Here is a 26,016-nt window from a genome sequence, read left to right on the forward strand (position 1 = left end):
TGAATGAATGATTCCCAACAGTTTTGCGAACTGGACCAACCAAATCTTTGAAAAGAGCCAATTCGATAGAACAGTTCGTTCACAAATCTTTTCTAATGTCAAGATTTGCATGACATCAGACTTCAGAAGTCGTATGTACTACTTACTGTATATGATACTTTATGGTGCATTTTCACCCTTTTTGAAGCTTGAAAGCCTCCATTCATTGTAACTGTTCCAATTTTCTATTCAACAGAAGTAAGTAAGTCTTGGAACAACATAAGGATGTGTAAATAAGGTTAAGGATAGTTGTCAGTGCTGTTTCATCACTCACATGTTCTTGTATTTTCCTTTGCTTTGAGACGTGACCTGTATGCTGAGTGGTTTTACCTACATCACCTACATCTACATCAACAGATATAATGAAGTTCATTAGGGTGTTTTAGAAGTGTTGCTGATGGTACAGACCTGTTTTGTCCACGCTATCCTTTTGTTTGCATTTCCCCTTGGTAACAGAAACGTCATCAATAGCAATGTCTCCCTCAAAGCCATTTCCACGGATACCTTCGAACACCACCTGACAAAGAGAAGAGTGAGATAGAGAACACGTTTGAGCTTTCCATCCACTATAAAGACACTCTCGTCCATTAAAACAGACATTTGTCAAGTCGGATTTCTCCCATTCTCATCAAACGCACACATACAAAGCCAAATAAATGGAATTATAGATTGCATTTAAATTTGGGACATCACCGGCAGGGAAGGTTAAAATTTACATGAACTGAACTCCAACATGAAGTTATCTCAGGTCAACGCCAAAAACTTTATTGTGAGAGAATACCCTATGACTTTAATATTTGAGTATGAATTTAAAATGAATTGGCAACATCCCACAGGAAGTTGAATAGGAATTCAGTTTGGAATCCCAAGAATAATTTAACTAATTAAAAAAAAAAAAAAAAAAAAAAAAAAAAAAAAACCAGAGGAATTTCATTTCAACAATGAGTTTCGTGACAAACACAAATAATAATTTATGGTTTGAGTAATTATTCATATTTACTTATATATAGTAACTGTTTTGACATTTATCTAAATTAATGTCAAAGCAATTAACATGGCCATCAAAACAGATTTTAATTGGACCATACAGCATTTAAAAACACTTAGTGTAAGGAAGATGACTAATTAATAAATGTTTGAAATTATGTGTTTTTCTATTATGGTCTCTCTCTCTCTCTCTCTCTCTCTCTCTCTCTCTCTCTCTCTCTCTCTCTCTGAAAATATAAAACATTAGAGAAAAACAATTTTGAACATTTATTAGTTCATATCATCTAATGTGTCTGAACAAAATGGACATGCTGTGTGTGTAATTTTATGGATAATTCACACTGATAAAAGAAATACATTATTAAGAACTACACTTCATTGATACTACATTCGTATATACAAATTACAATTGAACTGGAATTTAAAAGCCGTTCACGATTTAATACTTAAGTGTTTTTGCACTAGAAAGCACATTAAAATAAACACAAAATACTGTTACACAGTAGTACATAAAACGTAAATATTTGTAATTTATTAAAGAATTGCTAATTGGCCTATACAATCATAATCATAAGTTTCCTCGCACATTATGTGCTGGTGTTTATTTGCTCCTCATGTGACCAGCGTTTGACTGACAGCTTAATTACAGCAGCTCTGAAGCTCACTGCAGAGAACTAATCAGATCTGTGTCAGATCCACGCTCAGTTTGACTGAAGTTTACTGAATTATCCCCCCCCACACACACACACACACACGCACACACACACACTCACACCTCTAAACCCCAGCTGGTGGACTAACGTGCAAGTAATTGAAATGTATAAATGAGCAAAAGTGAACAGAACGATTCAATACATTTAATCCACCCACGATCTAAAGCAATTTACACATTCTGAAACTTTGCAGAATGGCTTTTTATTTTAGATTTAGGTTTTGCAGAACTTTGATGATCCTTACAATTTATCCTAATTTTTATTACTTTCTCACCAAAGTCTACAAGCCTACAAACCTCAAAGAAAATGCCATTGTGGTCTGATCTAATAAATCATTCCAACATTACATTTACATTTCTACATTTGGCAGACGCTTTTATCCAAAGCAACTTACATTGCATTTCAAGGTACACATTTACATTCTTATCAGTTCTTTGTTTTCCCTGGGAATCGAACCCTTGACGTTGCAAGGGCCAACGCTCTACTGTTTGAGCTACAGGAAAGTCAGTGTTGGGGTAACTCATTATTTTTTCAAGTAACGCATTACTTTTTCAATTTACAGCAAAATATCTAAGTTACTTTTTCAAATAAGTAACGCTAGTTTCACATATATTGACTGACAGCTCTCCTGTCCCCATGTTGAGGAAAATAAAGTGAGGAGGTGTTGTGTGCGGTGTAAACATGATGGTTATTTTAGTTCTAGACTAAATTTGTGAGCATTTACTCATCTCACTTGCACGAAAACATTCAGTATTCCTCAAAATGAATAAAAACAGTAAAATGCAATCTCAGAATTATACGCAAAACTTTTATAATTAACTATATTAAATTACACAAATATACCTTATGTATTTAATCTCACTTTATTAACTAATGTCTTTGCTGCTGACCATCAATGATCTAATTAAATCTAAATCTAAACTAATCTAAAAAGCAAAAATGACTTAGATTTAGAAATAAGAGTGTTGAACTTCCTTCTCCTGTATCCTATTATACGCTACATATGCTCGAGCATCTGACTATATGAGGACATGAACTTCATCTCAAGAGCTGTTCATTGTAAAATTACTTTAAACTTTTTTTAAGGAATATGACCATTTTCCATTCATGCTTTAATTTAAAAAGTAAACCTTTGTTGTGTTGTGCAGAAGTTTGTTTTTTCAAAAAAAGATTTTGTTAAATATAAAATTAATACATTTTAAAATATTAATCGAATTGTTAATGTTTTATGGCTTTGTTTGATTATCACTTTATTTCTGATAAGACATTTGTATTAAATTATGAATCCAGATAAATTCAAACAGACAACACAGAATTTCTGAAAAAATAAAACATTTCAATTGATGTAAAAAAAATGAATAAATAATAAATTGTTAATGTTTTTTTTTTTTTTATAGATAGGGCCCTATTTTTTACTTTTAATAAATTGTTGTTAAAGTGCTGTTGATTTCAAATAGAAGTCTTTTGATTACTGAAATGTAATTTAACCATTAAAATGGAATCCAGAAAAATGTGATTAAAAAAAAAGTACAAATGGAACTTGGGGGGAAAATAAAAAGGAATTTAGGAAAAAATAAAACATTTATGGAGCCTTGGTATAAATGTTTTTGCATTTTAGTTGAAATGCCACTTATAAAATTTCCAATGAGCCTGAGTTGTTGTTTTTACAGTAGATCACACATGTACCCACCTAAAAATAGACTTTATAGGTTCACATACTTGACCCCAGGTGAAGATAGCACACTTCACACACTCTTAAACCCTGTGCGTTCATCAACACAACACACAGACACACCTGAAGCATCCCCCCGGGCTCCCGTTGTGCCCAAATGAACAAGTGGCTCCTCTGAATAAATAACGGAGGCTGATCGGGATCAAGGGATGAAGGGCAGATAGGTCATTTGATTTGCCTTGTGTGTGTAAAACAGTCTCTCTGTCTGTGCTAATTGACCACAGTGGACGGCGGTGACACACACCATCATTAGGCCAATGTCGAGCAGCACTCCATGAGCTTTCCTGCTCACCTGAATATATATTCATGCATTACTACACCCACCCTCAAACACACACACACACACACACACACACACACACACACATGCTCATACAAACAATTTTCACTTGCAGAATCACAAGGTCATGCATAAACACGATCAGAGCACAACTTGCACAAAGAGATCTGGCCACAGTAATTGGTAGGCGAGACGATCTGTGTGTTTTCTTTCTGTTCGTTAATGCAAATGGCGAGCACAGTTGACTTTAGTGGGTTGAGCTCATTAAGGGTATGACAGACCATTCACCTCTCACACCGGAGCTCAGATGCCAGCGGAGACAGAGAGAAACAATTATGTGCGCCGTCTGAGAGGCGTAGGCATACAGAAGCCTCTCCAGTGTTCATTATTGTGTGAGGAGAGAGAGGAGCAGGAGAGATGGAGGTGAGTAACAGTTCAGTCGTTATACGTTTCGTGGCGCATAAAATAGTGAAGTTACACAGAATATCAATGCTGCTCTTTTCAGTCACCCAGGGGATGTCAAAAAGTACCAGAAAAATTACGATTTTTTCATTCATTCAAAAACTTTGGTGGAAGAACTGAAAGAACTGTTTAAAATACTGAGTATGAATTAAACTGATTACACGGGAAAGTGAAGACTTTTAGATTCTTACAAATGATTTAAAAACAAACGTTGTTGTTTTTTATTTTTCTATTTATCAAAGAAAAATTCTAATTATAAAAAAAGAATCACAGTTTCCACAAAAATATGGCAGGGTGTGGCGGGCGGCTGCCTGGTCAGGTCAATGCAAGTTATATCTTTTTATTGCAGGATTAATAAGTGTTATACTACTGAGTAATATATCATTTGTATGGTTAACTAAAAAAAAAAAAAAAGTAAATTAAAGTGATCTGGTTGTTATTTTCGTGTCATGCAAGTTCAATGCGCTGAATGTGATTTTTCAGCGTTGAGTTTTGCAGCCAATCACAGGGATTTCTGTGATTATGACCAATCAGAGGTGTGCAAGTGAGAATCTGCTCAGTATCTCTCAAAATGCTGAATGAACAAACAAACAAAGTGGAGACACGATGTAAATAAATAATTCATTATGCAGTTTTGACAGAATCATTGATTAAAATGTTTTTTGCACGCAATGAGTTTCCGCTGAACTGACAGCCTCAGTGATTATAAAGGAAGACTGTCTAATTTCATTTGCAATTTGAAGAAAAGTTTTTGTTTTTCATGAGACTTTGTGACTTTACCTACATACAAAAGCTGAAAACATTTTATAATAGTGATTGCTTTCACTATTCTGCTGGCGATAGTGTTAATTTAATGTATTTTTAGATTTAAAAAAAAAAAAGTTTTTTTTTAAAAGTGTTAGTTTTCCTACATCGCAAAACAGTTAAAGATTAGCGCTGAAAAGGCATGGACAGGGTTATTTCTGAGACTGACTTTATTGCATATGCATTTGTAGTTTCCCTTTCAGACGCAAAATGTACAAGAAGAGAGCAAAGTGATTTACTAAGGTCTGACCTAGTCAATTTACTGGTATTTGCACCGCTATTTACCACCCCAAAAAAGCATGTTATAAACCAGACGCTAACTAGCGCTGCTCTTGGTAGATTGTGGAAATGATCCGGCTGTGTTCTTTAATGTGTGTGTCACCAGTAGATCTTTCCACTGCCATCAGCGCTATTTTGGAATTGCGCTAATTTGCCCTTTTTATTAAATCTGGCACTTCGTTTTACAAAACAGGAAAATCTTAAGGACGAATAAAAAAAAATTTGGTCATCACATTAAAAATAATATTTAAATTGTAGAATATTCAGAATTTTGAGCTTTGAAGTGCTGGAAAAAGTGTGAAGTACTTGAAAGTGGGACTGTCACGTCGAGGGAATAATGAAAAAAGAATTATTGACTTTGGCCAGACATATTTGAGCTAATTTTGAAAACTCTTGACTCTTGATTTCAGACTATAATTTGAGACATTTTGAAGATCTCTGCAGAAGATCCTTTTCCCACCATTCATTCCCATTGCTGTCTGAAATATTCATTTTTTTCCTCCCCCAAGGGAAAAACATGCATTTTGGGGTAAATACAGTACTCCACTGAAAGTGGAAGGAAGGAAAAGAACGTTCCAGGACATTTGCTGAAGCCTGTGATTTTGCTGTAATGGAGACTCGAGGTCCAGTGAATTTCATCAACCAATCACTATGGAGAGTAGCGCTAGCAGAGAGGCGAGAGGTGAGGCTGATGGGAAATTTCCAGCGCACAGAGAGGAGAGGTTAATGGATAACAAACACGACAAAGAGCTGAGAGCATCAGCGGAGAAACCAGCAAGCGATAAAGAGGATAAAGAGAAAAGAAGAGATGATGAGGGAAGAGCTTAAAGGGCTGTGTGAAAATGGACGCTTTTCTCTGCTCCTCTCTCAATCTTTTCAGAAAATCATAATTAAGCAAAGCTAATTACCAGCCCTCCCTCGCTCCCTGAACTCCTCCTTTGTAAAGCTCCTGCGCTTTTGTCATCGTCTTGTTTCCCTGCTGGCATCTTTCACACGGCCGCACAAAACGTCTCTGCCTGCGGTGACCTTTTCCATTAAGACACGGAAAGGCCTTAAGAGATGTGTAAACTGTAAACTTAAGGATAGATTTTGACATAGTGGTGTTTGCCCGTGAAAAAGTCGCTACCAAGATGCTAGAGTGTTGTGGGTGGTTTTTAGTACATTGGTATTGCAGTTGCTAGGGTGTTCTGGATGGTTACTAGGTGGTTCCCTACTGCAAGTATAAAGAGCCCACCCTCAAGTCTGGTCTTTAGACATGGCTCCGGTTCCACCTTTCTAAGAAATTAATACTTTTATTCAGCAAGGATGCATTTAATTGATCAAATGTGACAGCAGAGACATTAGAATGTTACAAAAGATTTCTATTTATAATAAATGCTGTTCTTTTGGACTTTCTGTCCATCAAATAATCCTGGAAAATAAATATCACACTTTCCACAAAACTGTGAAAAAGCAGCACAACTGTTTCAGCATTGATAATAATCAGAAATGTTTCTTGAGCAGCAAAATCGTCATATCAGAATGATTTCTGAAGGATCATGTGACACTGAGGACTGGAGTTATGATGCTGAAAATTCAGCTTTGATCACAGGAATAAATTACATTCCTGTGAAAAAAATTCAACTATTAAATTCAACTCAATTCAATTCACATTTATTTCTATAGCGCTTTCACAATACACATCGTTTCAAAACAGCTTTACAGAAAATTCTGTCCACGTTACAATTTAGAGTGGTCTGTCATCAGAGGTAACTAAGTATTTCAAAAATGTGCATATACAAATCACAGTTAGCTAAAAATGAATTAATTTAAACAATGTAATAATTTAAGGCAGAAACAATGAGCTCATTGAAGTAATGAACACTTGTTGGTTAACAAATGATTGTGACATTTAGAAAAATGTAGCATTGGTGCATGTTGATTCAGAGTTTGCGTCATCTGAAGTCATTTTATGAAAACATAAAATAATAATAGAGACCCCAAACTTTTTTTTTTTTTTTTATGCTCTCCTATCTGATAATGATAGGTTCAGTCACTTAGAAAAGTAATATCACACCTCTCCTCGATTAGTCTCATATCATGTGTGGCCATCACAGGTAAGCAATATGATCACGTAAACTAAACAAAGTAAACAACTAAAATACTACGGAACTGCAGGATATAAAGCTTAAAATGTTTTTAAACTACAGATTAACTGTATTCCACTGAGACTGTGGTAGTAAGCGTTTATAGTTGTGTTAAACAGCCCAATAGCAGGCAGGTGGCATTTAAGAGCTCTATAAAAGAGAACAGCTACACTGGGCATTTACACGTACAACACCAACTGGTCTTAACTGCCATTTAAGTCCATGTCATGGATGGGGAGCAATCAAACATACACCAGAGGAACACAAAGCCAGAGCCGTACCTCACAATGCCAGAGTTTATGAATGTAAGAACATGCATACAAAAAATGCCAGAGTTTATGAATTTAAGAACATGCATACAAAAAAACACACTCAGTTTTTCTAGCCTTGAATTTCCAATATGCTGATCATTCAGTGTTAGTCCTCCAAGTTAAAAAACTATTTGGAAAAAGACCTACAGTATGCAGATTGGACTAATTTTATATAAGAAAGTAGAATACTGTAATAATCATCAGAGCTTCTCATCCAGTCACATCAGATTTGGCCATGGCTGTAATCTTCCAGACTTTAAACGGACTGTACGTTCCCATGCCGTTAAAGATTACAGCGTCTTTTATCTTCTATAAAATGGAATTAAAAAGTAACGAGATCCCGAAAAGAGATCCCATGTGTAAAATTCTTCTCTCAGTGGACCAGGTTCAGCCTTTCATCCACATAACTGTTGTTGTACATTATGAACATGTGGATGTTGACCAATGAGAAGACACACTGTGTCTGCAACAGACGTGAGTGGCGTGTTATGATAATGTTTTAGTGACTGTTGATTATGTGATTTAGTGATAATGAGAGTGTTTCTTATATTGAAAAGAGGTTGCACATAGATGTTACGACATTGCAATGCCTTTTTGTAAATTTGTTTAAAATTGTATTTGACAATTATAAAAATTATTCAGTGTAAAATGAATGAAATGGATACAGGGCTAAATGCACACCTTAAGAAAAATGTCATTCTGTTATCATTGCAGAAAAAATATATATGTTTTTATTTATTTTTACATTGATTATCAGATTTTGTGTTAAAAAATCATAAAAGTGGTTTGTTTTGTTTGAAAATCCTATAAATGTCTGAGGTGGCAAGCATGGGGCAAAAGGCACAATGTATTGATACAAATAATTTAGCTAAAATAATGTTTTACTATGTGTTAATACTTGTTCAAACACTCCTTTTTAGCAAAAATTGTATTACATTTTGTAAATTAATTTTTGATCAATAAATATACTGTCATTAAAATAAGTTCATTTTTAAAAATACAGAAACAAAATTATTTAAAAAAGTACCGATTCTGAAAGCATCGAGTGAGATCCCATGATAATTTAATATACTGTAGCTTTACAGTAGTCACAATAAATATGATATTTTATTATATGATATGATTAAAATCATATTTTTAAATATGATGGTTTCATTATAAATATGGTGATTATCTCTAAGGTGGACACTAGGGTGCATCAAAAAACACAATTCTTGAATTTTGATATGGCTGGGTGCTAAAAGTGTTCCAATATATGTAGAAACAACACATGCAAAATATTTTTCCAGTACATGATGATTTAGGGGTGCCACCACACATCTGTTTTTGTTGGATAAAGTGGTCAACAGTGCTCAATGGTCACAATGGAGATCTGAGGTAAACAATACTACAGCTCAAGAAAACTGAGGTGATCTTTCTGTTTGAGGTGATCTTTCTGTGTTGGGTATGTATTATTACACATTACTATCATATCTGTAGTTGTGTCTTTGTATACTTATTTATCATAAGTCATTTAAGTCATATTTATAGGTATTTGGTGCTCATTACATCTAGCTAACATTAGCTAGTAACAGTTTGCTAACCACAGTTAGCTATCTATGTTAGCTAAGCTATTAAGCTTAACATCAACAGTATTCTAGAGTGGACAATGTCATATTCAGAGTATACAGTGGACAGAACAAGTATTTGATACACTGCCGATTTTGCAGGTTTTCCTACTTACAAAGCATGTAGAGGTCTGTAATTTTTATCATAGGTACATTTTAACTGTGAGAGACGGAATCTAAAACAAAAATCCAGAAAATCACATTGTATGATTTTTAAATAATTAATTTGCATTTTATTGCATGACATATGTATTTGATCACCTACCAACCAGTAAGAATTCCGGCTCTCACAGATCTGTTAGTTTTTCTTTAAGAAGCCCTCCTGTTCTCCACTCATTACCTGTATTAACTGCACCTGTTTGAACTCGTTACCTGTATAAAAGACACCTGTCCACACACTCAATCAAACAGACTCTAACCTCTCCACAATGGCCAAGACCAGAGAGCTGTGTAAGGACATCAGGGATAAAACTGTAGACCTGCACAAGGCTGGGTAGGGCTACAGGACAATAGGCAAGCAGCTTGGTGAGAAGGCAACCACTGTTGGCGCAATTATTAGAAAATGGAAGAAGTTCAAGATGACGATCAATCTCCCTCGGTCTGGGGCACCATGCAAGATCTCACCTCGTGGGGCATCAATGATCATGAGGAAGGTGAGGGATCAGCCCAGAACTACACGGCAGGACCTGGTCAATGACCTGAAGAGAGCTGGGACCACAGTCTCAAAGAAAACCATTAGTAACACACTACGCCGTCATGGATTAAAATCCTGCAGCGCACGCAAGGTCCCCCTGCTCAAGCCAGCGCATGTCCAGGCCCGCCTGAAGTTTGCCAATGACCATCTGGATGATCCAGAGGAGGAATGGGAGAAGGTCATGTGGTCTGGTGAGACAAAAATAGAGCTTTTTGGTCTAAACTCCACTCGCCGTGTTTGGAGGAAGAAGAAGGATGACCTTCTTCAACCCCAAGATCACCATCCCAACCGTGAAGCATGGAGGTGGAAACATCATTCTTTGGAGATGCTTTTCTGCAAAGGGGACAGGACGACTGCACCATATTGAGGGGAGGATGGATGGGGCCATGTATCGTGAGATCTTGGCCAACAACCTCCTTCCCTCAGTAAGAGCATTGAAGATGGATCGTGGCTTGGTCTTCCAGCATGACAACGACCCGAAACACACAGCCAGGGCAACTAAGGAATGGGTCCGTAAGAAGCATCTCAAGGTCCTGGAGTGGCCTAACCAGTTTCCAAACCTGAACCCAATAGAAAATCTTTGGAGGGAGCTGAAAGTCCGCATTGCCCAGCGACAGCCCCGAAACCTGAAGGATCTGGAGAAGGTCTGTATGGAGGAGTGGGCCAAAATCCCTGCTGAAGTGTGTGCAAACCTGGGCAAGAACTACAGGAAACGTATGATCTCTGTAATTGCAAACAAAGGTTTCTGTACCAAAAATTAAGTTCTGCTTTTCTGATGTATCAAATACTTATGTCATGCAATAAAATGCAAATTAATTACTTAAAAATCATACAATGTGATTTTATGGATATTTTATTTAGATTCTGTCACTCACAGTTGAAGAGTACCTATGATCAAAATTACAGACTTCTACATGCATTGTAAGTGGGAAAACCTGAAAAATCTGCAGTGTATCAAATACTTGTTCTCCCCACTGTAGATGTCTCATGTGTATAGAGAGTAGCATTGTAGTTGTTACAGTAAATTAACAGGGTAAGGCCACGTGAAAATGTCCCATTGACCTCCATTCATTTTGTCTAGGACAAATGAATGGAGAATCTTGAAAGTTGAATTCTGAGAAATGCCCAAGTTGCCCAGAGGGCAAACAAACAACTTTTACTTTGATAACCCTATAGAACATGTTACTGTGTTCACTGTATTCAACATTTCCAGGTCAACCTTTTGGCAATTAGACTAAAAATTGCACATTTTTCGAAATTTCGCCAAAGTTCATGTGTTAGGTGGCACCCCTAAATCTCAATGGAATTCCTCAAAACTTTGCAAAAGTCATTTTTATGTTAATTGGAACAAAATGCAATGCCAGCCAAATTGATATTTTGAAATTAAAATTTCCCATTCAAATTTGATGCACCCTAGTGGACACCCAACTTAATATTATTAATTAATATTTCAACAAATTTATAAGTCAGCCAGCTGTTTATTATCATGTTAATTATTGTGCCTTTCACCCCAACAGCAGGGGCGCCTTTTACCCCAAATACCATACTTTTACATATTCTTCCGTTATTGAAAAACTGTTGTTTTAATTACCTTGAAAAAACTAAAAAATCATTAAGACATTTGTTTCAAAATATATATTTAATAATTTTAGCGATTCTCTTTGCTTTGCTTTTGATCAGCCAAATTTCCACGTGCATTTTGAAAAGCAGATGTTGCTTTGATGTAGATGTAGCAGATGTAGATGAAAATGCTGCGGCAAGTTTTTGTGCAATCTAGTGGTTTAGAGGAAAATAAAAATTAAGGTGCCTTTTACCCCCGGTGCACATTTAACCCCGTTGTACCTTATATATTAATTAAGAACCAGTTCTCAAATCCCAACCTTGTTTAGCAACATCTCTCAGAGCTCTTCTAATGCTGTGAGGTCCATTAGATCTCTGTTAAACCCCTCGGCTAGCACATGTAATGGATTCACACAGTCGAGTAAAGCTTTTGGATAAAGTAACGCTTTTGTGATTCTGCTTGATCCATCAGGCTTAGTAATGGGTGAGACATCTCATGCAACGATGCAAAGACACACTTCCCTTTTCTCTGAGATTCTGTGGGAAAATGATGCTAATTCATCTCGGCAAGCCTCCGCAGCCACACGGAAAGAGTCAATGGAAGAACAAAGAGGAGGTGAGGAGAGAGAGAGAGCAAACAAACAGAGAGCAGAGAAATACGGGTCAACTCCTACTGTCCAGGAACACCTGGATTGGTCTTTAGCATCGATTGATGGAGGCCAACTAGGGCCTGGGTGAAAAACAGAGGAGAGGTGAGGATCTGTTTACCCCTTCAAGTGTCAAATACGCTGCATTACTGGGGGAATGAAAGAGTACAGAAAGAGGAGTGACACTAAAATGGGGCCTTTCAAAATATTAACTGAGAGCCTGCGAGGAAAAAGAAGGAAAATATCCGTGAACAGTTTTTCCCGTTTAGACAGCTAGTGAAAAGTGAGAGGTGGACAGATTTGGCCAATATATATGTATAAAAATCCTTTTATTACTCATTCTGTTGAATCAGAAAGAGTATTCATTATACAAATTTAGGAATTACATTCTAGAATGGAGGATTTGTGACATCAGACGAATTCAGAGACAGAACAAATTGTTGCATTTTATAGACACATTGTTTTTAGTTAGAATAACCTCTACCGGAAAATGTGCACAATAAGACTGGAAATGTACATTAAGAAAGTAAATAGTTAGTTTATTTTGATTTCATGTTGACTTGTTCGTGTTCTTATTGTTACTGATTCATCAGTTCACATTATTTAAAAAAAATCATCATTTTCCCCAAAAAATTATTATTTTCTCCACCTATGAAACAACTTTTATTCCCTACTGTTGTAATCCACATGGGTGAGGCAAAACAAAATTAATAAATAATAGCACAGCCTATATTTCCTGAACCAATTAAGTCCCTAAGGATAAACTCAAGCCCTGTCCTACATTGTTTCCCACTGAATATTCAGCTTCACCCGGAAATTTGTCACATTATAGAAGTCAAATGCTCTGCAAACGCAATTTCTTGTTGTCTTTAAGCAGTAGTGTATAAAGAATGAGGGTAGCTCAACGAGACATTAAAATAATCTGACAGGACCAATGAGCCCAAGCTTAAGTGTGTCCCATTTACCTCTAAACTTCCCCTGAATTATCTGTCTTCATTTCCTTTCCTATTGCATGAGGTGTTCATCTTTTTCTGCCCTTCTCTCTCAGTTTTCTTCACAGTATAAATCTCCCTTTTTTCAGCCCTGCTCTTCAGCTCTTTCAATTTGTCATTTTCTCCCTCCAGCACCTTTTCTCCTCTGTGATGTGCCCTAAAACGTCTCCTGGTTTTCGCAGCTGTTGTGGTGAGAGCTCAACTCAGCAGAAACACGGGTCCAGAGGAGAGCGGTAGAGCACGACTCAGCGCTTCCTCAATCATCCCTCCATAGACCCTCTAACCACACACAAACACTGACACTGACACATATAGATATATCACACCTGCCAACTAGGACTGCATGAAACAAGCAAAATAAATAAATTATATATATATATATATATATATATATATATATATATATATATATATATATATATAAACTGCCAATATAGACAATTAGATTAAAAATGTTCAAAGCAAAATACAGTAAAAATCGAATTCGGGAATACACAAGGAATAATGAAAACCCTCTACAATAATGTCCCATTAGTCAACATTAGTTCATACGTTAAATTACATTAACTAACAATGAGAAAGGGCTGAGGTAAACTAGTATAGTTTGTGCTTGCTGTGTGATAATTATTTGAATCTTAACAAACTGGCAGCTCCAGTAGTAAGATGAAAATATTTATTTTGAACAATGTTATTGAAACTATGTATAAGCCTTAATTAAACAATTTAGTAATAATTTAAAAAGAAATTCATACCTGTGTGATTTTATGCTGTAGCCACATTGGACCAGCGGTTTGGAAAATGGATGGATGGATGATTCAGCTGTGGGCACCATCTTCTAATCAGACCCGGGAATTCATTCGAATGAACTCTTACAGTGCATTATGGGTATTATGTAGCTGTTGAGCGTCGTGGGATTAAATGAGTGCACTTGATAATGCCCACCATTATTTCGGACACCACTACAAAGGGCGGTTCCCTCAAATAGTGCCCTATTTAAGGGTATACGGGGCAATTTCAGACACAACATTAGCTGTCATTCTATGTATTTGCCTGTGTGGAGTCATTTATTAGTTGTCATGTTTTCTAATTAGTTCTCACCTGTTTCCTGTTCTGTTGATTATCATCCTCAGTGTATTTAAGCCCTTGGTTCCATCACTTCATTGTCTTGTGCTACAGTTATGTTACTTTGTAGTGTTTACAGAGACAACTTTTGATTTCAGTAATGTATTACTAAATTTTTAAATTATAATTAATTGAGATTAATAAAGGCTTTAGAAGTATTTTTCATTTTTAGTTCATGTTAACTAAATAATGTTGCTTTAAAATATAGGCTATTATATATATATCGTAAATATTTGATATTTTGTAACCATAATGTATGGTTAACAAAGGCCATACACACACACACACACACACACACACACAGAGAGAGATCAGGAGAAAACACACTTGCACACATCATGAACTTTCATGTCCACACCTGCACATATACAGTACACAGTCATACCTGGAATGGTCCGCTGGGATAGAGCTCAGCATCTGCCTTCCTCCATTCAGGCCCCTGGTGTCCGGAGAGGGTCCAGACAGCAGAATCCACAGTGGCGATGCTCTTCACCCTCATCAGAACACTGAGCGTGCCTGCAGACACACACAAAACACAGCAGAGTTTAGTGGAACGGTGACATGCTCTTTCCCTGGGTTTTGCTAACTCTTCTGGTTCTGGACTTTAGACTATTGGCATTAAGTTTAGTCTACTTTGCAACCTAGGCTGGCCATAATAATGCAAATATATACATAAAGTATAACTTCATGGTGAAAAATGAGACATGCACAACATTTATGAAATTAAAGTCTTATTCTACCCATTCGCTCAAAAATCACAAACACACTGAAAACAGTAGATCAGTTATTTGAGAAAATGCATAATCTCAATCAATCAGACTGGACCTTGGAATCATGAGATGCTCTTGCCATTTTTCTGTGCAATCAGTTATTGCTTACAAACAAACAATCACCAATTATGATAGATCATTGCTTCTGCTCTAATAAGACCCCACTGATCCGCCACCGCTGATGTCAGTAGATTAGCATTTCTCTGAGGCATTGCACAAACCCTGATTACACTCCCGTTATAAATATAAGGTCAAATACAAGACCATTGATTATCTTACCACCACAGCACGATGCACTGGTGTGGTTTCAAATATGCAACTTAAAATACTGTAAAACACGCGATTGCGTGAATTATTTGAAATGTAGTACATAAAAGTCAGCTGTTATAAAGATACATATGTGAAACATTATTATTTAAAGTGCCCGTATTATGCTTTAAACATTCCTAAATTTGTTTTGGAGATTTCCTACAATATGTTTACATGCATCCAAGTTCAAAAAACACTTTATTATCCTACATTGCACATCACCTCATTTCTCATGTCAGAAAACGGGTTGTTCGAAGACTCGTTCTCTCTAAACCCCTCCTTTCCGCAAACCTACTCTGCTCTGATTGGCCAGGTGGCCCAGTCTGTTATGATTGGTCTTGAGCGTCAGAAATAAAACACCTATTACCATAACTGAATTTCAGCTCCGGAGTCTTCCTCAGCACTTTATAGACAGTGATACGAAAAGTAACAATGGCGCCAAATCCTCATTCTTTTGCAAAGTGGATTTGCATCTTCTTCTAGACATATTGTCATATTGACATCATGAACCAAACTCTTCTAGCCTCAGCTACAACTACAGTGTTTGAGAGCGGGTCAAAGTAGATGTTGTTCATGGGCAGCCAATGAAGACCATAGGCTGCTATTATGCAAATGTACATAGGTTTGTAACAGGAAGTGAGACTGGAACTGCTGACGACTCATTTCGGCGGTTCAGAATCAGTTCTGTCTTTTAGGAGGCAATAACTTGTGCACGCTAATCTTTAAAACTTTGCATTCACAAACAGCTGTATTACACACTGAATGAAAGATAATATTTTTAAAAAATGCATAATAGGGGCACTTTAAATATTTTTTACATTTATTTGACTTTTTTTAGAAGTTTTGCATTACACGCTTAAGCATGTTTTTTTAACAACCTGTTACACATTAAATTATGTTATAAATTAAAACATTAAATTCTGCTGAAACTCATTTGTCCATTGCTTAATAAGGAACCAATGAATATTTATTCACCATAAACAACAGGCATCACTTTATAATACACTCAATTAACATGCATAATGCTCATCAGATCATTGAAAGTGCAGCGCTGTTTAGTCACCCCTAAAACTGCTTGTCTGGAGAACCAGGAACATATCTATATTCATCAGACGGTCTGTGAAAACATTGAGTGTAACACTCCATAGATAACAAAGCAGAGGCATCTTAAACACACTGACATTATGTGAGGTTCAGAGCGCTTAATATGAACGTCAGTATAGAAATCTTTCACAGAAACTGAACACAAACTCTCTCACACAGAGTGGCACCTTTATGACTCATGCATTAAACTATTACTCTGACTTTGTGCTTAACGGAAACCAATATATAATTCAGTTGCAGTTTGGAACAGAAAGAGAGCCAGAAAGAGAGAGAGAACAAACGTTTGTAGTGCCTCAAATTAAGCTCTGGCTCTAAACGTTAAAACACACACACACACATATTCACTAATGTTTCTAAACTTTCACCCGACATTCTATACGCTGCTCATGACATGCACACATAGAAGATAAAAACAGACAGGTCCAGACAACCAGCCAGGTTTCACATCGTTACTTATTCAGGAACAGCAGATATAAATGAATAACACAATGGAGAGAAGTGGCACACAGAAACATTAACAAAGCAAACAGATGTTACTGTGACAAAGTGGCCCGTTCAAAGTACAAACCGCATCCTAATAAACTCATCTAAAGCTGTTTGAACAATATCAGCAGATACTGACCACAAATACATCAATCCAGATGCAGTTACATCAATATTTAAAGTGTAGAGTCTTAGGGCTGGTTCACACAGAACACGTTTTGCTGTTAAAAACGCAGAGACGCGTTTTTAAATGGAAAACCTTGTCAGCAGAGGCTATTTACACTAACCCCGCTCACTGAAGTCTGATTGGGCCAGACAAAATAAAAAAAAATTTCAACAAAAATGAAGAAAATATTCGAAAAGTGGAAATAAAGTGTCTAACGTGTTTAATAATAAAGTGTTTAATGGTTAGGGTTAGGCGTAGGGAAGGCATCCATTTAATAATTTTAGTAAATAAAATCATTTACACTACAGTATGTTATTTTTGCATAGTGTTTAATGTACAACAACACTGATGTGCAAATATCTGCCACTATTTATGAGTGGGCTTTAAATAGCATTTAACTACTATTTACACTTATTGCAAAGAAAATACGTGGAAGAGGAGACATTTTGAGGAATGTCAACTTTTCAACTTCAAGCTCAATCCCTCTTTTTGGTAGCAATATAAATGAAGACTAAAAATGTACTGTTTAATGTTGTTTTTTAGTATTATTTTTCTTTATTCATTTTCATAATAACTTCATAATGCATTTTATGAGTCAGTATGTTTGTACATGTGTGCTGATGAGAGGTATGGGATGAGTTATATTTTGCATACAAGTATGTGTGCAATGTAACGTTCACTGAGCAGAGATGTTCCACTAATGATGATACTTCAGTTGGCATGTTCTTTACAAGGAAAGGAATGTTTCAACTGATGCAAATGTACCTCTAATGTAAACACAGAGGGAATGTGAATTGTACCATGTGTAAGTACGAGGTACCATTTTTAACATGTTTTTCGACTTTATAAGAAAGTTGTAAGTCCCAGAGTGGTGTATATAAGCTCAATCCTTACTGTAGAGACTGTACTGAAGGAGAAACATAGAGATGAGGGGGTAAGGAAGGAAAAACCCAGAGAAACCATTTACAGCTGGCATGATGGGGTGAGAGAATAGAGAAATGGAGAACAGAGGAATCTGGAATGATAAGAATGTAAATGTGTACCTTGAAATGCATCGTAAGTCACTTTAGATAAAAGCGTCTGCCAAATGCATAAATATGAATGTAAATGTAAAATGGAATGAAGGCCTCCTCACCTATAGCCTTATTATGCTATGCCTGTTTCTCCCTGTCTGATACATGTGTAAAATAATAAATAGAAATCTCTTGGCAAAGTAACTGGTGTAGCTTCCGTGATTCAACCATAACATGATTTTCAAATCTACAATGAATGGTTAATTTTAAGATAGAAAGCAATTTGTATTGTACAAGGTCATACTGTACATCTGAATAATGCCATTATAATACTGCACCTCAAGCAAAAAAGTATCACCATGTGTTTTTGACGACGTGCAAGTAACCAATCAGTACCATCTGTAGTATTATTTATTATAAGTATTATTTGATTTTTTTAAATTTTTTTGAAAAGGAAAATCACTATAATAAAGTCCACATGTGTCATTGCTGTACAGACATTAGTTTTCAAAGCAATTCGAAGAAAATCAGGAAACCTTTATCAGAAATGCTGTGTTGTATCAGAGCCCCACTGTTAGCTCTCTGCCTTGGCTAAAAGCATCTGCCACGTTTCAATGGCCGCAATCACGCTGAAGAGGTGCTCGCTGGGTGATAAAAAAGCAGAAATTGTGTGCTGGTGCTTCTTTAAGGTGATTACACAGACTCAACACATAAACCATTGTAAAAAAAGGGCACTTAAAAATCACCCTTGCGCAAAAACCTTTAAAATAAACAGCTAACCAACCCTTTAAAGAAACAATTGTGCCTGTGTATATGGACAGGATCTACTAAAGGCCCCAAACGGACCTCTGTGCTGTCAGACAACACAAAAGATCCAAGCATCAGAGGCCCTTGGCTAACCTTGACACGGGACAAAGTCATCATTTACTCACCCTCATGTTGTTCCAAACCTGTATGAGTTTCTTTCTTCTGCTGAACACAAAAGAAGATATTTAGAAGAATATGGGTAACCAGACAGTTGATGGACCCTATTAACTTCCATAATATTTTTTTCATACTATGGAAGTCACTGGGGCCCATCAACTGTCTGGTTACTGACATTCTTCAAAATATCTTCTTTTGTGTTCAGCAGAAGAAAGGAACTCATACAGGTTTGGAACAACTCGAGGGTGAGTAAATGATGACAGAATTTTCATTTTTGCGTGAACCTTTAACTAAAAACATTTGTTATCTGAAATAAAATAAATAAGTTAACTGAAATAAAATATTTAAAAGAAAACTTTGAGATAAAAAAAGTAGCTGCTTGCAACATTCTATAGTTGCCTTGACAAGAATTTTCAAGTTCAAAAGACTCCTGTTACTCATTAGGAGAAGGTTTTTTTTTTTTTTTTTAAGTTGACTGTAATTGGACTTAATTAGTTGAGTTAACTTGAAATTGAATGTGATAGGTTGCTCAACTTCTTTTTTTTACAGTGTCATTTACTTACAATTTGTGATGTAGCTGCTGTCAGATCCAATGCAGTTTGGCTGCTTAATCTTTCAACAAAAGTTTATTTGCAAACTCTGTATCGCTGTGCCTCATTTACAATACGATCTGCAGTCAAATTCTCTGAACAAATCCTCCAACGCAATCCAGACACCATTAAAAATAAACAATCCACTTGTTCCTGATGCTGGTATCTTTCTGAAGTTTGTACAGAGACGCAAACAAGCTGTTTAAACTGGACGCGTCAAAGTGAACGCGTCCACTCCTTTGCGCTTCTATTGACTCTTCCATTTGTCCTGTTGTCGGCAGACTCAAGCACTTGGAGTATGTCAGAAACTGAACACTCGTCTGATAGAAACAATACTCATAGAAACAATGTGCTTGAATTTCTGTCCATTTTTAGCAGAAACTATCACGAAATGCTTAGGATAAACACTTGGGTAAGAGTGACGGTTAAGGGCCGGTTCTGTTAAATGATGCGCGAGACACTGCAAAAAGATGTCTGTCTAGTACGTTCACACTGAAAAACAATAGAAAAGTAGCGCAGTGGAATGCCACATTCATTCGAAAAGATCTATTTTACAGTTGCGGTTTTTAACGGTTGCGAAGTAAGTTTCAGACCAAATGTAGTACCTACTATACAGTATGCGATTTCGGATGCAGCGAATGAATACATGCAACAGTTAGGGTCCATTCACACAGAACACATTTTGACAGGCCAGTGGAATAAAAAATAAAAATAGCAAGGTCTATAGATGCATTTTTTGAAAGTTGAGCTTCTTTTAACTTGAGCACTGCATTTTTTAGAACGCCATCTTATGCACGAGACGCTGCAAAAGACGCCAGACGCGAATGCAACAGTTAAACATGTTCATCTAACGTGCGTTTGCATAGAAAACCAATGGAAAAGCAGCGCAGAAATGCATTCTATGTGAATGACCCCAAAGTCTGAGCAAACAGGCCATTCATTCTTGTATTACCGGGAAAAAAAAGTGTGTGCATCACTAAACAACAACAATGACTGACAAAACACCATGTCAAGCCACTGCTGTCACTCACTAACAGGAATAGGGTCGCACTGTGATGGTGTAATGAGTGAAGGATCTAATGGACTGACTGGTGCTGTGATTGACTTCTGCTCTAATGGATCCACTGGCTGCTGAACTCCTTTGTAATGAACTTCAAGCCTAATAAAGTTACGGTCTAACAGAACATGCTATTGTGTTGCTCTTGATGAAAAATCGAACAGAGTACTGCAATTGTAGATTAGATAGTCTCAACAGTGTGAAGAGGAGGGCGAATGATAGAAAAAGACAACATGAAATCAAATTTGACTTTTTAAATGATTTTCATGGGTTCATGTTAATCCAATACATTAGCCTAATAGCACTGTGTTTATGGTATCTAATCAATCCCGTTAAACCCTGTCTATTTCAAAGAGTAACAGAAATTAATTAAATTAAAACGAGATAAATAAACAAAATAAAAATAAAATACTGAGGAAATAAGATGTATTATTATTATCATTTTTAAATTCCACGACTAAAAATACAGCAGAAAATGAAATGATGGAAAAAAAGAGACAATAAGAAGGAAAAATAATAACAATAATAATGATCACAAAATAATAAAAACAAAAATGCAACAGTTAAGGAAGAGGAAATTCTATATAAAAAATATCACTATGAAAAACACCAACTAAAAACTCTTTCCCTACTAGTGTATTTTAAGTTGATAATTTTCACAAAATTTCCATGGCCCCCAGAATATTTTGTTGTACGAATATCTGAACATAAAGAAAAGAGCCTCTGCTTTAAAAAAAAAGCAACATTTTGAACAAAAAGCTGAAAGCATCAAATATTTGTCAAAGACTACGTCCAGATCAGATTCAGAATGATGATCAAAACATGGAGTAGATCGAGTCCATCAATACCCATAAAGCTTCACAGTCCTACCGCTCATCCTTTTTCTGTAGTGTTATCAAATAGAGACAAGCCTCCAGATAACTGAATATACTCCACACACACATAGAGAGATGTTAAGATGCGATCAAATCTGTCTCAGTGCAGGTGAAGTTCGTTCAGTTTAATCAAATAGCTCAAACATGTGAGTGAGAGCTTTTTGAGAAACTTAAAAACCTAAACTTTTGAACTTTTGTATCTAGTATGTTGTTCTGTAAATAGCGCAAGGCTAACGTCTCAATTTGCTGATTAAGCTCTGCTGAATCTAATGCTAGTGTGGCATAACCAACGCAGAGCTAATCTCTTCAATTGCTAATTGGGATGTAATCAAATCTAATGCAAGCACAGTGGCGCAAATAAAAGTCTAAGCTCTCATACTGCTAATGAGGTTGTAATTTATGGCCAGCGTCGAGCGGCTAACACAGTCCTACACGTTAAGATTGCTAACGGGGACGTCTGTCTCTCAGTAGGGCGTCTCATGTAATGAGAATCGAGCCAGCTGTGCCTCCTTCTCAGTTTAGCATCTGTGCCCACAGTGCCGCCCACATGCCAATGCACAGGCTAATGATTAGCAGATTAGTGCACACAGACAGTAATCAGCAGATATATGACGCCAACATCCAGACTAACAGATCACTGCGACCAGTCGCGTGAAGGATAGAGATGAAAACTGTTCAATCCAGTCTGGTCAAGCTGATTATGCCAGTCTGTTCTGATGGTTTTATGAGGGTTTTGGACAGGGAGATCAGTAATACCACACCAGAAAGCCATCTTATGTAGTTTAAACAGTTTTTTCTCCAGCAGAGATTCTGATTTAAACGAAAGGAAAATACAAGATTTGCAGACGCAAAATAAATAAATGAACTAATCAATAAAATAACACACTTTGTTTGTCGTTAACATGTTTAGCTAAGCTATTCGATTAATTTTGATATATCGCGCAGCCCTAATATATACATAATATAATATATATCTAATATATAGCCCTATATACTGTATGAATGTATGTATGTATATACAGTGCTTGTCAAAAGTTTGGGAACATTACTATTTTTAATGTTTTTGAAAGAAGTCTCTTATAGTCATCAAGCCTGCATTTATTTGATCAAAAATATAGTAAAACAGAACTCTTGGGAAATATTTTTACTATAAATAACTGATTTAACTGGATTTTAAAATGTTATTTATTCCTGCGATGACAAAGCTGAAATTTCAGCATCATTACTCCTGTCTTCAGTATCACATGATCCTTCAGAAATCATTCTAATATGATGATTTGATACTTATGATAGTTATTATCAAAGTTGGAAACAGTGCTGCTTAATATATATATATATATATATATATATATATATATATATATATATATATATATATATATATGAACCTGTGATACTTTTTTCAGGATTCAGTACAATGTAAAAGAAAGGTCAAAGGTAGTTTATACCGATACTCCAATACTGTAGTAGCAAATAAAAATACCTCTAAAACCGGCAACTCTCATTTAAAAGCAGACAGAGATAAATATGATGGGTTGGAGAGCTTTAGTAGACAGCTTGAGTATGAGGTTATGTGCATGTACACCCTAGGGTGATTTTGATCATGATTAATGTGATTCGCCTTTCAATTTTAATTTTCATTAAGGACCTGCTGTCCTCTCCGACTCCTAAATAGCAATGGAATTAATAAAACATACCCTTTGAAATATACAGTGCAGGCCTGCAGCAGGGAGTCCAAAATGCCTTTGGAAAGCCGAACAGATTGAAATGTGTTGTGTGTTCACCAGCCGCCCCCCATCGCGAGCCCAGCCCGTGTCATGAGTGGCAACTGGCAAATAATTAAACGGGCTCGTCTCATTAGAACAGGAGACAGACAGCGGAGACGCACAGGTAAAGAAATGAGGTGGAGTGAAAGTAAAGCAGACAGACAGTCAGAGAGAGAGAGAGATGCAGAAGAGGAGAAAGAGAGGGAGAGAAGCACAATTCATGAGCCGTTAATGGGCTGATAAAGTTTGAAAAGCGAGCGCAGATAAAAAGCGAGGGGAAACAGGACGTTTCGGTTACTTTATTTGTCAAGCTGAAAAATGAGGAAAACAACAACAAAAACTTTTGGTCTGCTGTCGAAACTTTGCTTGAAGGAGTTTTCTGTGATAAATTCCTTACATTAATGAGCAATTAAAGTCTGTGTGTACAAGTGCGTGATAACAGGTTGTTCCCAGAGAGTTACAGATCTTTGAACCCCATCAAAAACACCCATTAATCACTGTTCATGTTGCATTTTTTTAAATTATAACAACATTATTTACAGTTTCATGAGTTATTTATGCCTTTGAGGTCGTAATAGAGAGGTTTTGTCAGATTTAGCTTACTTCTAGGAACAGTTTTGTCATCAAACTATAGTAAATCCCCACCACCCACACACATATATATATAGTATCCTGAGGAAAGAAACCCATTTCTAGAAGGTTCTGCTCCAAAACAGTCCACTGTCTAATTAAAAAGCATTTTAGATGCGATTCAGAGGCTAATTCGGGTTAGCTTTTCAAGAGACCTTCTTTTAATAGTGTTCTAAGTAGCCGTTCACACAGGACATGTTCCTGCATTAAAAAGCAGCTAAAAACAGTGCAGACGAATCGACCACAACGTCTCAAAGAACATTAAGAGTTGAACTTAATTTAACGTGACATGGTGTCTTAAAAAAAGTGGCAACAGCCACAGACGCCTACTTAGCACATGTTGCCATAAAACAACAATGAAAATGTGGTGTAGACGGATGATAGAACGTGTCCTGTGTGAAAGGCCCCTGAGGCAGCGTCGCATGTTTCCTTAACATAGACAATTCCATAATGCATTGTGACGAGTGAAAAACTAAAAATAGCGTAGCGTATATAACGTTAATCTAATTACAAATTGACAATTCTAGCCAATGTTTGTGTGTGAAGTGTACTCGGTTAGAATTACTACTGTGTGACGCTGATGTGTTTTCATGTTTTATGGGCACTTTCCATAGACAATGTTTTTATACTGTACAAACTGTATATTCTATCTCTTTACACTAACACTACCTAAACTTACCCATCATAGAAAACTTTCTGCATTTTTACATTATCAAAAAACATCACTTGGCATGATTTATAAGTAGTTTTCAAGGACAAGGATTTTTGTGGGGAAATTTTGTCCCCATAATGTAGGGTTTACCACACACACACACAAGACTCTCTTGGAGCAAAGAGAATAGACAGATGTCACTTTGAAACAAACCTTAATGTTTTAACAGTCACAATAAATAAGTAATGGATGTGTGGATGACTTCACCTCTCTCTCTGACTGTCTGTGTCCTTCACTGTCTTTGACCTTCTGGTGAACGCTACTCATAAAGCACTGTACTTTCCTGTACAGATTCAGCTCAATGCTGTGGTGGAGGAGAACGCTTTTCAAGACACGGCGAACTCAAGTTAGAAGTTGAAGTATAAACACAGATTTCTGCAGGGAAACAACGTCCTCAAACTTACAACCTGTCATATCGAGACCGCTTTCCACTATCCAATCAATTCTCCATGAATGCAACAGCAAAACAACAGGTAACCAAAGTAAAATAGGTTTCAAAATCGAGAATTAAAATGTTTTTGTCTCTCTGACTGAGGTGGTGGGAATTCAGACTAGGGTTAAAGGCTCACCAATATTTTTCCCGTTCATGTTGTAGTAGAAGGAGACACAGTATGGGGTTCTGTTGGTCCCCGTTGGTCCTCGCGCTGCCGTCACGTTGTACAGTGGAGAGAGCAGACGAGCTCGGTCTCCGGGCTTACGGGGCAGCGACGTCTCAATGTACATGTAGAAACCTTTATTGTAGAAGGAAAGTACAAAACACATGTGTTACCACGGGGTTTTTCAAAGAGGGCAGGAACAAAAAAATAAATAAAAAATAAAATAAAATAAAGGGAGTTTCCACTGGAAAAATTCTGTAAAGGTACGATATTTAGTTTGAAAAAGCGCTATTAAAATACATTTGAATTGAATAGAAAATGTTTCTTTTCAAATGTATGCACCCATAATTACTGTGATAGTGTGTTGGTGGATGAGGATGTAATTTGTGCGCGTTTTAACCTTCTTTCGTCCCACTCCTGTCCGTATCAGGCCCTGTATTAACCGACCGCTTGGGATTCTGGGTGAGATGGTTCTGTCTGGTCCAGTCAAACACATCACTGCGATCTTGAGTGAACCCACATATCCTAATATCCTCAAAGCCACACACTTGATCTAAACACACAAAAACATGAAACGGATTCGAGATTCAACTTACTAGTTAATTGGCATGTAATGATTAAAGTAAAAAAAATACTTTACGCAAGCTCATGAATGCAAAAATGTGA

At 36.5% G+C, this 26,016-nt stretch overlaps 1 protein-coding gene across 1 annotated transcript in view; it reads right to left on the reverse strand.

Moving 5' to 3' along the window:
• The window catches only part of mdga1 (MAM domain containing glycosylphosphatidylinositol anchor 1), a gene marked incomplete at both ends in the record, with an annotated part of 207,953 nt that overhangs the window by 11,406 nt on the left and 170,531 nt on the right, over positions 1-26,016 (reverse strand). The window contains 4 exons of the mRNA XM_081350154.1: positions 448-556; positions 14,741-14,871; positions 25,324-25,485; positions 25,751-25,903. Of these exons, the coding sequence (XP_081206280.1) occupies positions 448-556; positions 14,741-14,871; positions 25,324-25,485; positions 25,751-25,903 (555 nt within the window). The remainder of the gene's footprint in view (positions 1-447; positions 557-14,740; positions 14,872-25,323; positions 25,486-25,750; positions 25,904-26,016) is intronic.

This window comes from Scardinius erythrophthalmus, assembly GCF_964197995.2.
Source record: "Scardinius erythrophthalmus genome assembly, chromosome: 21".
NCBI classification, from domain to species: domain Eukaryota; kingdom Metazoa; phylum Chordata; class Actinopteri; order Cypriniformes; family Leuciscidae; genus Scardinius; species Scardinius erythrophthalmus.